Source organism: Xyrauchen texanus, chromosome 40 (genome assembly GCF_025860055.1).
Source record: "Xyrauchen texanus isolate HMW12.3.18 chromosome 40, RBS_HiC_50CHRs, whole genome shotgun sequence".
Lineage (NCBI taxonomy): Eukaryota > Metazoa > Chordata > Actinopteri > Cypriniformes > Catostomidae > Xyrauchen > Xyrauchen texanus.
In genome coordinates, this window is record NC_068315.1 from 11,423,492 (window position 1) to 11,435,976 (window position 12,485).

The 12,485-nt window shown below is 40.0% G+C and overlaps 1 protein-coding gene across 25 annotated transcripts in view; it reads left to right on the forward strand.

The window, feature by feature from the left end:
- Window positions 1-12,485, forward strand: part of LOC127633274 (transcription factor 7-like 2) — a 100,882-nt gene that overhangs the window by 36,940 nt on the left and 51,457 nt on the right. The window contains exon 5 of one of the 25 annotated variants that reach the window (XM_052112262.1): window positions 7,846-7,905. The exons of 23 other annotated variants lie outside the window; for them this stretch is intronic. In XM_052112262.1, the coding sequence (XP_051968222.1) occupies window positions 7,846-7,905 (60 nt within the window). Of the gene's footprint in view, window positions 1-7,655; window positions 7,906-12,485 lie in introns of those variants that run through there. One more of the 25 variants, XM_052112252.1, reaches the window with a different exon arrangement.

Sequence of the window (12,485 nt, forward strand, 5' to 3'; positions counted from 1 at the left end):
GTATACCTGTATGCTGAGTTGGAAATCTCAAGGATTAATAGTGGTGTTTTCCTTATTAAATCACATGTTGTTCTGAGAGCAAAAAGAAACAAATGAAACACAGGAAAAAATATATAAAATAATCTACTCTTCTCTTGACGTTGCTGGCGTGCCAGTGATTACCCCCCATAGGTTGCCAACCCCTGATCTATAATGTGGCTACAGAGATTTCAGTGTACCTCAAGTGAGTAGTTTAGAGCATCTGAGTCTTGGTTGGATGGCTTATGCAACTCTTGTCAAAAATGTGGCAGAGTGCAAAACCATCAGATAATTAGAGGCAATGTTTACCTTGGTGTAGGGAATGAGTGTCTAGACTGGAGTAGAGATGCCATATGTTTTCTGCAGTGTTATAAAGTGGATCTGATACTCCCTTCTTATTAACGTATTTAACTCCAAATTCAACTCTTGTTTAAAATCTACAGAAAAACAGAGCTTCAAGGTTAGACACACGGCCGGACTGAAATATTGTTACCATGTTAAAACACCACCACACTGATGCACTGCCTTGGACAATACACCAAATTTGAGTTTGGTCTTTCCATAGTGGGTCAGGGGGTCTTCATTGAGTTTCCATAGTTACTGAAACCAACAGAGTCTTTCCAAGCTCAAGTTTTGGAAACCAAGAGATTAATCCATAGCATCCAGAGATCACATTTACATTTATGCATTTGGCAGACGCTTTTATCCAAAGTGACTTACAGTGCACTTATTACAGGGACTACTCCTGAAAGTTGACAGAATAAACTTTTTGCAGATATACCCATTTCAAATGTACACCCTTTCTCTTCAGCGCAAAACGGTCCAAATATATTGATGACTCATCTTGTCTGCACAGACATTTGTCTAAATAAAATGAGCAAATAATGTTAAGTGAGGTATTGGAAATAAGGTAAGCTTGGGTTTATTAAATACAGATATCTATCTGTTATGTTTAGTCCAAAAGATCTAGAGGCAGTTCTACTAAAGAGCCATTCAATGCTTCCACTGTCCAAGTAGTACAATATTTTTGTACTTGTATATGGGGTTTAGATTGACTTGATTGATTGATTGAGAGAGAGAGAGAGAGAGAGAGAGAGAGAGAGAGAGAGAGAGAGAGAGAGAGAGAGAGAGAGACAGAATGATTACCCTACTGCTCCAAATCATTTAACATGTAGGTGATTTTAAGAGCAGGCCCGGGTACTGTAAATATTGCACTTGAGTTTTATTCTTCTGACTCATGGGTCTGTAAATGCTTATCAGCACAGAACAGTTTTCTTTATTGCCTTTTAAAACACAGTCCTAAAGACCCACAGTCAGAGAACAGACTAGACATTGTGCTCTAAATGGAATGTTTAGCTATTTTCATATTCTAAATAAATACCTTTGTCTTGTTTTAAGTTAGTTTTTGCCTTTTTTTAAGGTATTTTACCGGAAAACAAAGCTATGTGCATCTGATTGGCTAAATAAGAATGCATACTAATGTATCTTGAATACAAGAGTATTTTGTCTTGTGGCAAGAAATCTTACTATCATACAAAGTTTTGCTCATCTGGTAAATATATCTTGTTTTAAGCATGCTCAGATATTTTTAATTGAAAGCAAGACAAAAATGTAAATAAAAAAATTATTTTTGCGGTGTATTGGATTGATTGATTCATATACTCTACAAACTGTTTGATACAGACCAGGCCCCCTGAGATTAGATACCAAGGTTAGAACGGACAATCATATTGAGGGTCATATGTACTTTGCATTGTTTCTTCGTCCCTCTGTCCTCTCTCCCTTACTCTCCCTTTCTTGTTCTTTTTCTCTTCTGCTGACATATGTTTGATTTGATGTTTCCTTGGTTTGCATCATACCATTGGTGAATCTATCTGGAGACTGTTGGTATTGTCAGGGATAGATAACAGTGGAATGCTCTGAGCTGTATTTTTTCCCCTCAAGCTGGCCTATATGCTGCTGTACGTGAAGGCCTTATCAATAAATTGTACCGTAAACAGTAGTTTCTCTTCTCTGTCGAATTAGAAGAACACCTGCACACCTTGACCCATGCCTCTAAAGACGCCTGTCTGCCGTGGACTGATAAGAGAGCGCCGATGGGCGTGAGATAAGGAACATAAGCCGAAGTTCAAGTGACCCAACAATCAGCAATAAGAGAGAGATACAGGCGCACAGGTGGACAGCGGGAAAGACGGGCGATACCGTAAAAGGGCAGCATGGCAATGAGGTAGACATAATGAGGAACAACAAACAAGTCTAACAAAAAGTGGATAGACAAGTGAGGGAGAATAAGGTAGCACATAAGAGGCAGGAATTTCACATGAGCTGTGATCACACAACAGCAGAATATGGTTATCAGTCCTTTTTTAGAGTGCTAAATACAGTGTTCACATACAGCTTCAGGTCCCGGTAACTGGTCACCCAAACTTTTTAGATCCAATCGCTGTTTTGTACCAGAGATTTTGATTAAAATATAACGGATAAACTCGCTCCTTCAGATTTCAGACTTATCAGACTTCCTGGTGTTATGGAAGTTACTGTTACGATGGTTACACGTGTTAACATGGGTTGTTATGAGAACAGAAAAGGGGCTTGACTTTGGTTATTCATTCTTACAGACAGTATTGAGTTGCTCCTGTCTGCTTTTGTGTAACAATATGACAATGTTGACAATTCAAGAGTCACACCTGATTGTAAATACTGTTGTCTATCCAAAACACAAATTATGTAAATGTAGCCATAGAAACAGTTCACAGGCTTCTTTTCTTTCAGTCGGTCACATGTAGCCATAGAGGTGCTACTCTGGACTGCTCCATAAATAGAGCACAGGAAGTGACACATTCGTCTCTGTCCAAGCCTATAGAAGGCAGTGCCAGGATGTTTTAAGAACTCAAGAGCCCTGCTGTCTTTACAAAGCCTGTTAGCCCCACACAGTCGGTGTGCATTTATTACCTGTTCACAACTCATAAAAGAGCACATCACTGAAAAATACTGCCAGACGTTTGTCCCACGCCATCTCCCCTAACGTCATATTGAAGTCCTTTCTTTATATAGACTGTAATATAGACATGACAATTCAGACAGGTGTACTGCAAACATATGTATTGTATATTTGGCATCAAAAACCGACATGAACTCAAGGACGATATGCACAATGCTTTAGGACTGTCCTAAAGCTAATCTCCAAGCCGATATGGGATTTTAGTCTGATGTGTTGCACTGCAGTGGGAAGTAGTTGGAAACAACAGGACGATGGGAGATTTCCCCACATCTGTGACACATTGGCCATTCGTTCTGCGATCAGTTTCCTGTACTCGTTCTCAGCTTGTATGCACAGCTGTTCATTGGTGTTCCTTTGGCTGTCGTAGAGTTTCCCTATGAAGTGTGCTTAGCCAGACTTTTGAATTGTGGCATAAAGTCTGGTCCACTTTGCATCTTAAATCTGGCCAAATACTGCCCACTTAGGCAGGAAGAGACTGGTTGACTGACATGTAATGTGACAAACTATAGTTTCTTTTTGTTTTTTCATGCCATTTAGGGGTAGGTTTGTCAGAAGTAGCTGACTCCCCGTCAGTAAAAAAAACTCATTTAAAATATTAAATTGCTCTGCAGTCTGATTGGAGCTTCTGATTTTCACAAGTGCTTTCCAGTTTGGGGTGCATTAGGCATCAGATGGTCAGTGATGGCAAAAATTAGCCATATACAGACTAATGTTATATGACTGAGCACACTAGAGTTGGGTCTGCACTCTGCAGAAACCGTACTCAAAGAAAAGTCAGCACAATCATTGTGCAGGTCAGGTGCCGTGCCAAATTGTTAACGGATGCTGTGTTTGTGCAATGTAGATTACTTCATCAAACTCAGTTTATTACTTTCAAATCAAATCATATCAAATCAGAGTTCATTGATTGTTAGGGAATTATCATAGACATATGTCTTTAATATTTTAATGATGTTCCAATTACAATGCTTATGCATTGGATACACTCACACACCCCTAAACCTAACCCTCACAGAAAACGTTCTGCATATTTACATTTTCAAAAAACATAATTTAGTATGATTTATAAGCTGTTTTCCTCATGGGAGCCGACAAATTGTCCCCACAACGTCAACAATTTCAGGTTTTACTATCCTTATGTGGATATTTGGTCCCCACAAAGTGATAAATACACGCTCTCACACACACACACACACACACACACACACATTGTCCTCTCGCTCAGAGTCATGTTGAGGCTGGACAATGTCTTCATTGTTTTCTGGGCTTTCACAGGCAGCAGGGGACGGCTGCAGTGTTAACTATTTCCCCTCAAGGCCCCACAGCAGTGTGTGTATGTGTGTGTGTGTGTGTGTGTGTGTGTGTGTGTGTGTGTGCATGCAAGTACTGTATGCAAGTGAGCCAACAGCAGGAAAACGCAGGAACAGTGAGAATGGAGAGAAAGGGGAAGAAATGGAATAGGTGGAGCATGGAAGAAAAGCTGGAGGAGTCCTGATCTGTTCCTGTATGGTAATTAGTATTTAGGAAGTGATGGAATGTGTAACGTTTTGACAAAGTTGGACCTCCCACCTAAACCGCCAAAACCTGTCAAATACCCTGCTGAAAAGATTAACTTTTACCAGCATGAATTTCCATACTGGTCCAGGCTTGTTTATGCTGGTTAGGTGCTGGTCTACCTGGCTGTTGATAAGGCAAACTTAGACCTTGCTGGTCGACCAGCTTCAGCAGCTTTTTAGCGGGGTATCTGAAGTTCAAACTATTTGTTGCTGAATTATTGAAATCCTGAGTATTGCAATCAACAGTACATATAATAATAAAAATGGAGGGACAAAAACAAAATGAATAAAACACACACACATTTTGCAGTGAATTTTCCCTGACCCCAACTGAGTACAGGAGGCAGACTTAGTTGTCTCAAGCTAGCACTGGCCTGTAGTTTTCGCTGGGTAATTTGTTGCCTTTTTACGGATTGAATGGTGGTGCACCTGGACTGGCTTGACAATGGCTGGGAGGGCCAGGGCCATGCTGGGAAACTCCGGCTGCCACACTGTTAATGAGGACCCCAGTGTTTCAGCCACAAGACACTGAACCAACATTTTTTTACCCTTTCCCTAGCTCCCATTCTACACAATATTGCTTCCTCCCTCATTCATTTAATTTTTAATCTCCATATGTTTACCATTAAGCCTTGCTTCATTTTCCTTATATCCTCCTGTTGTGTACAGTATGTATGTACTTGGTTTAACAAGAACATAGTGTATGATACCTTTAATGAGTGTAAAGCCAAATGGGTGTAAATTGCAAATTACATCACAATATGATCTTATATAGATTCTCTTAGCTAGTGATCCGATGCTTGCTGATACCGCAAAGTTTGCCTGCGATCAATATTACAGTATTAAATGTGTATTTACACAATTAATTACATTTATTACCAAACTGTAATTTGAACATTTTAATGAGCTCTATGAAAAGTGCAAATCCAGTATCCAAATTGGGACTTCCACAACAAAATAAGGTACTTCAGTTAATACAGAAAAATAAATAATATAAAAAATAGTCACACACACAAGTGGTCATCAATAGTTTGATGACAGCTCATTGCCTTATGGAATGGCATTAACACTACAGTGACAATTTATAATCTCTAAAACAGTCAAGCAAGACTTTTAATTCAAAATACTTTCCCACAACAGGAGAGTATGTGCTGTCTGTGTTTTTTTCTTGCCACAGTTGTATTGAAAATTCTGATAGAGGTTACTGTTTTAAAAGTTAGTAAGCGTGTTGATGTGTAGATGTAAAAATTATTGTAATTGATGCTGGTGCAGGGCGGGTGTTTTCTCTTTCCATCAACAGTGCTGTTCAGAATATCGTGTCTGTCAAGTCATTTGAAATGGTTGAATTGCTCCATAGTACTTAAAAATAGAAAATTCTCATGTGGAAAAATGTGTCGCATGGAGCACGCAGACCTCTTGACTCACGTGCACGGATTGAACAGAGCACAACATTAGGCTTCTATCACTTCGCTCACATCTGTGTCTTGCATGAGAAGCATATTTAGTGCTTATAAAGCAAGATGGATATCATACGGTTGCTGCATCGCCTGACGGAAATGCGTTCAGACATGGCTGGCATGAGAATGTTAAAAAAAATATACATCGATGTTTATGCATTGAATTGATGACATCGCATCTTTGGGGATTTGATTGATGCATTGATACAGATCGTTAAATCGTCACACCCCTAAAATCTAGATTAGTACGTTTTCTGTCTGTCAGTTCATATACACTGCATGCCAAATTATTAGGCAAGTGAGTATTCTGATCTTATCATTATTTCCATGCACATTTTCCAACTCCAAACCATATAAACTTAAATGCTTATTGGATTCAATCATTTTCAGGTGGTATGTATTTGTGTTAGGAGGGAGGGTGTGGCTAAAGTGACTAACACCTTATATCAAGGTGTGCATAATTATTAGGCAGCTTCATTACCTCAAATGCCTTTCAAACAGATGCAAAACTCTTGAAATAGCTAAACTATTGAGGTGTGATCACCGTAAAATCAAACATTTTGTTGCAAATAGTCAACTGGGAGGCAAAAACACACAGAGAAGAAAAGGTGCAAATAACTGCAAAAGACTTCAGAAGAATTATACGTGAAGCTACCAGGAACCCATTATCCTCCAATGCTACCACATTCTAGAACTGCAACCTACCTGGAGTGTCCAGAAGTACAAGGTGTCAATTCCTCAGAGACATGGCCAAGGTCAAGAAGGCTGAAACATGACCACCATTGAATATATTCACAAGTTGAAGCATCAAGATTGAGCAAAGACATACATGAAGACAGATTTTTCAAAGGTTTTATGGTCAGATGAAATGAGAGTGACTCTTGATGGACCAGATGAATGGGCCCATGGCTGGATCACTAATAGACACAGGGCACCACTTCGAGTCAGGTGCCAGCAAGGTGGAGGAGGGGTACTGGTATGGGCTGTGATCATTAAGGATGAGGTAGTTGGACCTTTTCAACATTCAAGAAGGCCATGATCTTTATGCAGGATAATGCAGTGAAAGTTGATTGTGAACAGTTCAAGAAACTGACAGACTACATGGATGGAAGCCTCATGGCTGTTATTGAAAAGAAGGGTGGCTATATTGGTCACTGAATATGAAAGGCCAAAAATGTTGTTTAATTGTCATTTTGTGTTACTTATTTGTTGAACCTACTCTAAAAATTTGAGAATAAACTCTTGAGTTGGGAGAAATTATTTTGTAATTTAGTTGCCTAATAATTGTGTACACATATATTCCCCTGAGAAAGACAAAACTTTTTCTTTTGTAAACATTCAGGTTTGAAGTTCAATAACATTTTGGATTGACTGAGAGCATTGTGTTTGTTCAACAATAAAATTAATCCTGAGGAATACAATTTGCCTAATAATTGGGCACACATTGTAGACACACTGGCAACATGCTAACAATAACACCAACCTTAAATCACAGTAAACAAACTGCAGTCTTTGTGTGTGTGTGTGTGTGTGTGTGTGTGTGTGTGTGTGTGTGGTGGTGGTGGGGGGGGTGGTGTGTGTGTGTGTGTTGCATGTCGTATATGAGGTATGTTTTGGCTTGTACCTGGCAGCGATCTGACAGCATAAACAGAGGAAGCAGGCTCTAAATAAATAAACGACAGAGAAGGAGTGAGGTGACAGAGCTATACATTTTTGTGGTTTTAAAGTCAGGCCTTTGCATTTATGCCCTGGTTGAGTGATGAGTGTCATGTTCTCATTTTGTGACTCTGGGACATCCATCTTTGCCTTGCAGGGGCCCTTCTGCTTGGAATTTCCTGGACAGAGAGATCTGAGTCTTCACCAATTACATTTGGTGAGAATTCTGAATTCAAAGTTTCTTGCAGTTGGCTTATTAACTGCTATTAACTATTAATTGTTTCAATGAATAAGTAAAAAATACAATAAAAATCAGACCAAGACAATTACAATGAGAATGAAAACAACTTTGATTTTACAGTGCAATGTCATTCTAGTTAACTATTGTGTGCTATTGTGTTATGGCAACCCTTCTGGAATATTGAGCTGTATTTTGGAACTTGGTAGCTGGTTTCTTGCTGGCCTAAGCTGGTAATTTGCTGGTTCAAGCTGATCATTAGCTGCTGCAAGCTTGTAGACAATTTTGGACCAGCAACAGACCAGCTACCAGCTTAAGGTGGTCATGCTGGTTTTTGAAACATAGTAGCTAGTCAACCAGTTAACAACCAGCTTGTATCGACTATTGACCAGCTAGAAACCAGCTACTATGTTCCAAAACAAAGCTTCCAGCTCAAAGCTGAATTTTTCAGCAGGAAACCTATTTTTTTTCTTCTTTTGTAAAGTAGAATTGAATCTGATTGGGTTTGCATTGGACCTCTACATACAAGCACACCTTTAAATGCAGACTTGGCTCATGTGCCTTTAGCTTATGCAATTGAAAACTGTTGCTTGTCTTGTGATGGTCAGGTTGCAGAATTCCTGTTGTACCATGTTTGCATGTGTTAGAGGAAAGCATCACTAGCACTCCAGCGGTGTAAAAATTCAGCATCTCTGGATTCCTGGCAGCCCAATATGCCTCTTGAGCTTCATCTTTGTCTGCTGGCAGGCCCCGTTTCAGCCTTGTTAATTATTTTTTGCATCTTCCGGAATGGTGGCGATTATTTTCCTCAGATTTCTTTTCCTTTTCTCTGAAGCAGCTGGCTTGAAGAGGATGCTTTTCATTTGTAGCATCTGGGGTTGAATGTATGCCAGCGAGAAGTTAGGAGGTGGAGTGGTTTGTGTTTTTGTGTGCACACTCACTCACACGTGTGTAAATGTGAGCATGACTCGGTTTACGTGGGTCGAGGTTAAGGATGTGTGGATTAGACGAGGCCTTCATCTAGTTGTTCTAATTGTCCTCTTGTCCATTGACATGAGGCAGAGAGAGAAAGACCGAGAACGGGGAACGAGAGTGTCTGTCTGGCACAGTTCTTCAGTTTGATGTGGTGTGGAGTGACGTAACATGAGGCCACTGCTGCTGAGTGTCTCAATTGCACCTCGGCCCTCCTTGACGGACACAAAAAGGTTGTGGAATTCGAGGGGGGGGGGCACTATGGGTAGCCTTGCACTGCCAAATCTCAAGGATCGGTAGGGTGAGAGATTGTTTAGCTCATCACCTTGTATTTAGCTCCATGGAGGAAGCTGTGGCATTGTGAGATGTGCTTGTTATTGAGGAAGACTTATTTTTGTCTGTCCCTCAGAGTTGTTTAGGCCATGTCTAAATGGTAACCCTCATTCTGCAAAAGGGTTTGACGAGATGCACATTGGAGTTCTGCAACCCTTCTCCAACCCATGGCCAGGAGTATTGTGTGGGGCTTTGTGACGAGTAGGGCCATTTTTATGTCCCCTATTGTTTAGCACTACTCATTGGGTCCAGGGAAGAGGGGGCTCACCCATATAAGTTTTTGAATTTTAATGATGTACCTGCCCCTGACATACCTAACCATGCACCAATCTTACCCCCTAACCCTAAACCTATCCCTGAAACTAACATTAATTGCAATGAAGGTGAATCTCTTTAGAGTTTTTCAGAACATTGCTTCTGCATTAAGATGTCACTTTAAAAAATCACAAAAAACAAAGCTTTGACTCTGCAGTTGGCTTGTTGATTATTTAAATAATAATAAAATAAACTATGAAAGCATAAAACCAAGACCATTACAATGAGAGATTTGTAATGGTAATGGAAATTAGTTTTTCATATCAGTGCAATATACAGTATATATATTTTTCAATAGTGTTTGCTGTTTTGTTCTAGTAACCCTGCAGAAATATCCATTAATATCTAATATTCTAGCTGGTTTCTAACTGGTCCAAGATGGACATTAGCTGTTTCAAACTGATAGACCATTTTGACACAGCATCAAACCAGCTATCAGCTGGTCAGACCAGGAGCATGGTAGCTGGTCAACCAGCTATTAACCAGTTTAGACCAGCTAGAAACCAGCTACCATGTTCCAAAACATAGCTACCAGTTTAAGATGGATTTTCCAACTGGGAACGATTACTTGTATAAATTAGAGTTGAATCTGATAGAGTCTGAAGATGGCAGTTCATAAAATTCACTAAGAAAACAATGTTTTGTTTCTTTTATATTTGATGCTAATTACAGGGGCAGAACTTTTGTGGCTTCGTGAAGATTTACCGACTGAACTTGTTTGACAAGGTTCACCAAGAGTTCTCTAAGTAGTACATCTCTGAATCATGTTCGTTTTGTGTGTAGTAGATAAAGACAGACAGATATAAAGCTTATTTAAATGGGAAACGTTTGTGTGGATCCAGATGTTTGTCATTTTGTCTTCATAATGTTTGTGTTCCGGCTTGTGCCTCTGTGTATGTGTGAGTGTGGATTCAGTTGAGTGGCAAGCAAATATGCAGGTTCCATATTGTCAGTTAAGTCGGGTTAGGTTTTCAAGCTTAGTTGCACTTGATTTCACACAAACCACAACATGTTTAGCACTGTGAATTTACATTGTGCTCTACTCATGGTCCAGCTAAAAGAGAGAAAGAGTAGAGAGAGCAGTAAAAGTGGATGTGGAGGGCACCGAACAAGAACTGCTAGAATGTTTGTGATATTTGTCTGGGCCAAAACTTCCACAAGGACTTCTTGTGGGCAACTACTGGAGCCAGACAACATTGTCCTCCTCTCCCCAAACTTCTTTTGAGCTAAACTTGGATAGACGTGCCATTAACACTTTCCACTACACCTTTCTATAGCACCTCCCCAACCACATGCACACACACATTATCTTTGTGCATTACATTGAGTAAGACGGAGTTAGCCAGGACTCGTACTGTATTAGCACTTGAGGCTGTTTCACATGGAAACTTGTTTTGACAGAACACCAGGTGTCTCATTGTTGGGTGTGCTGTGGTTCAACAGATTTACCAATTAGTGTCGGGATATGGACAGGCAAGGGGAGGAGGCAGCTTTTAGTTGGTGGTTTGGTTGATCTGAAAAAGGGGGCACAACAAGAGAGAGAGTGATGGAATGACATGGGGCCTCGTGGGCTGCCGAAAGGGGTCATATGGTCAGAGAGCGATGCTTGGTAAATTGATATGTGACCTCCTTTCACAGGCCTGTTATAGAGTAGCTTGGGAAAGTTTCTCAGAATAGATGAAGAGTAGGGGAAAAAAATAAGGAAGAAGGTCAACTTGTCCTTTATTGTGACTGATTCATCTGTGCACTTTGTTCCAAAGAAAAAAATATTTCATAATCTTTTTCATAATGTTTGTTTTTCATATTCAAAATGTAATAACTTGCTCTGCCTATGAAACAACTTTCTGTTTCAGCTGATGTCACCAAGCCCTCTTATTTTTCAGCCCCTCCCTTCAAACCTCCTCTCATATAGAGATACATTTTCACGATACAATCAATCACAATGGATAAAATCACAAGGTGATCACATGGGAAGTCGGCATGTTGTTTCTGAAAGTTCCGGAACCCTAGGACAGGTAACATTATGCCGACTCACCGACAAGCACATATCATCGACAAGTAGAATCAAACATCAGCTCCAGCTTGTTTACCTTCCCCTGTGGCATGACCAGAAGAGCGGTGTGTCAGCAGTCTGGGAGACCCTTGTTCAGATCCGTGTTGAAACCAGGAAGTAATCGCGTTTGCAAAATCAGCGACGAGCACAATTCGGAGGTTGCCTTTTCCCCCATCACATTAAGTTTATACTCCACTGATTTTGGGTTAGGGGGGTACTGTTTTTAAAATAAGCATTTGTCTTCAAAGGTGAAAATAACTCTCTTTGCAACATCTTTTGGCACTCCTCCGTGCACATTACGCCAAGAAAAAAGAGCTTACATGTGCCCATGCACCCAAAAACTCCTTCGGCTTTGGCCACTGGGGGCAGTGTTTTGCATTTCAGTAAACACAGACCAATTTTAGCTAAAGTAAAGTCAACCCTCTGTTTCCGCTTTTACTGTGAGATCAGTCTGAAAATCAAGTAGCACCCTACATTTGTTCTCTTTGAATATCATGTTTAACTGTCATGTAAAATAAAATGGTTTGCAGACTGTAACAAGGGCTAAAACCTCTAAAACCTTTGAATTGTTTGTGCTTTAAGACATCCCTTTAAGATATGGATAGATAATATCTGCTCTTCAACAATATTAATAGAGTAATGAATGTTCTCATTAAAACACGAGTCTGTTTATTAGACAAAACCCCAAGGGCATGCTTGTAGACATGTAGTCTATACATATTTCCTCAGGCCTATTGGCCTCCATTCCATCCATTTTTTCCTAATTATTGTTGCTTTTACAGATTACCTCTCTTTATTTTTATTTGAGCCTGGCTGCTTTTCTTCCAGGAAGTTTAAGGTGAACTTTCGAGAGGAAGTTGAAGTGATTTAGACCCTGTCCCTCGGG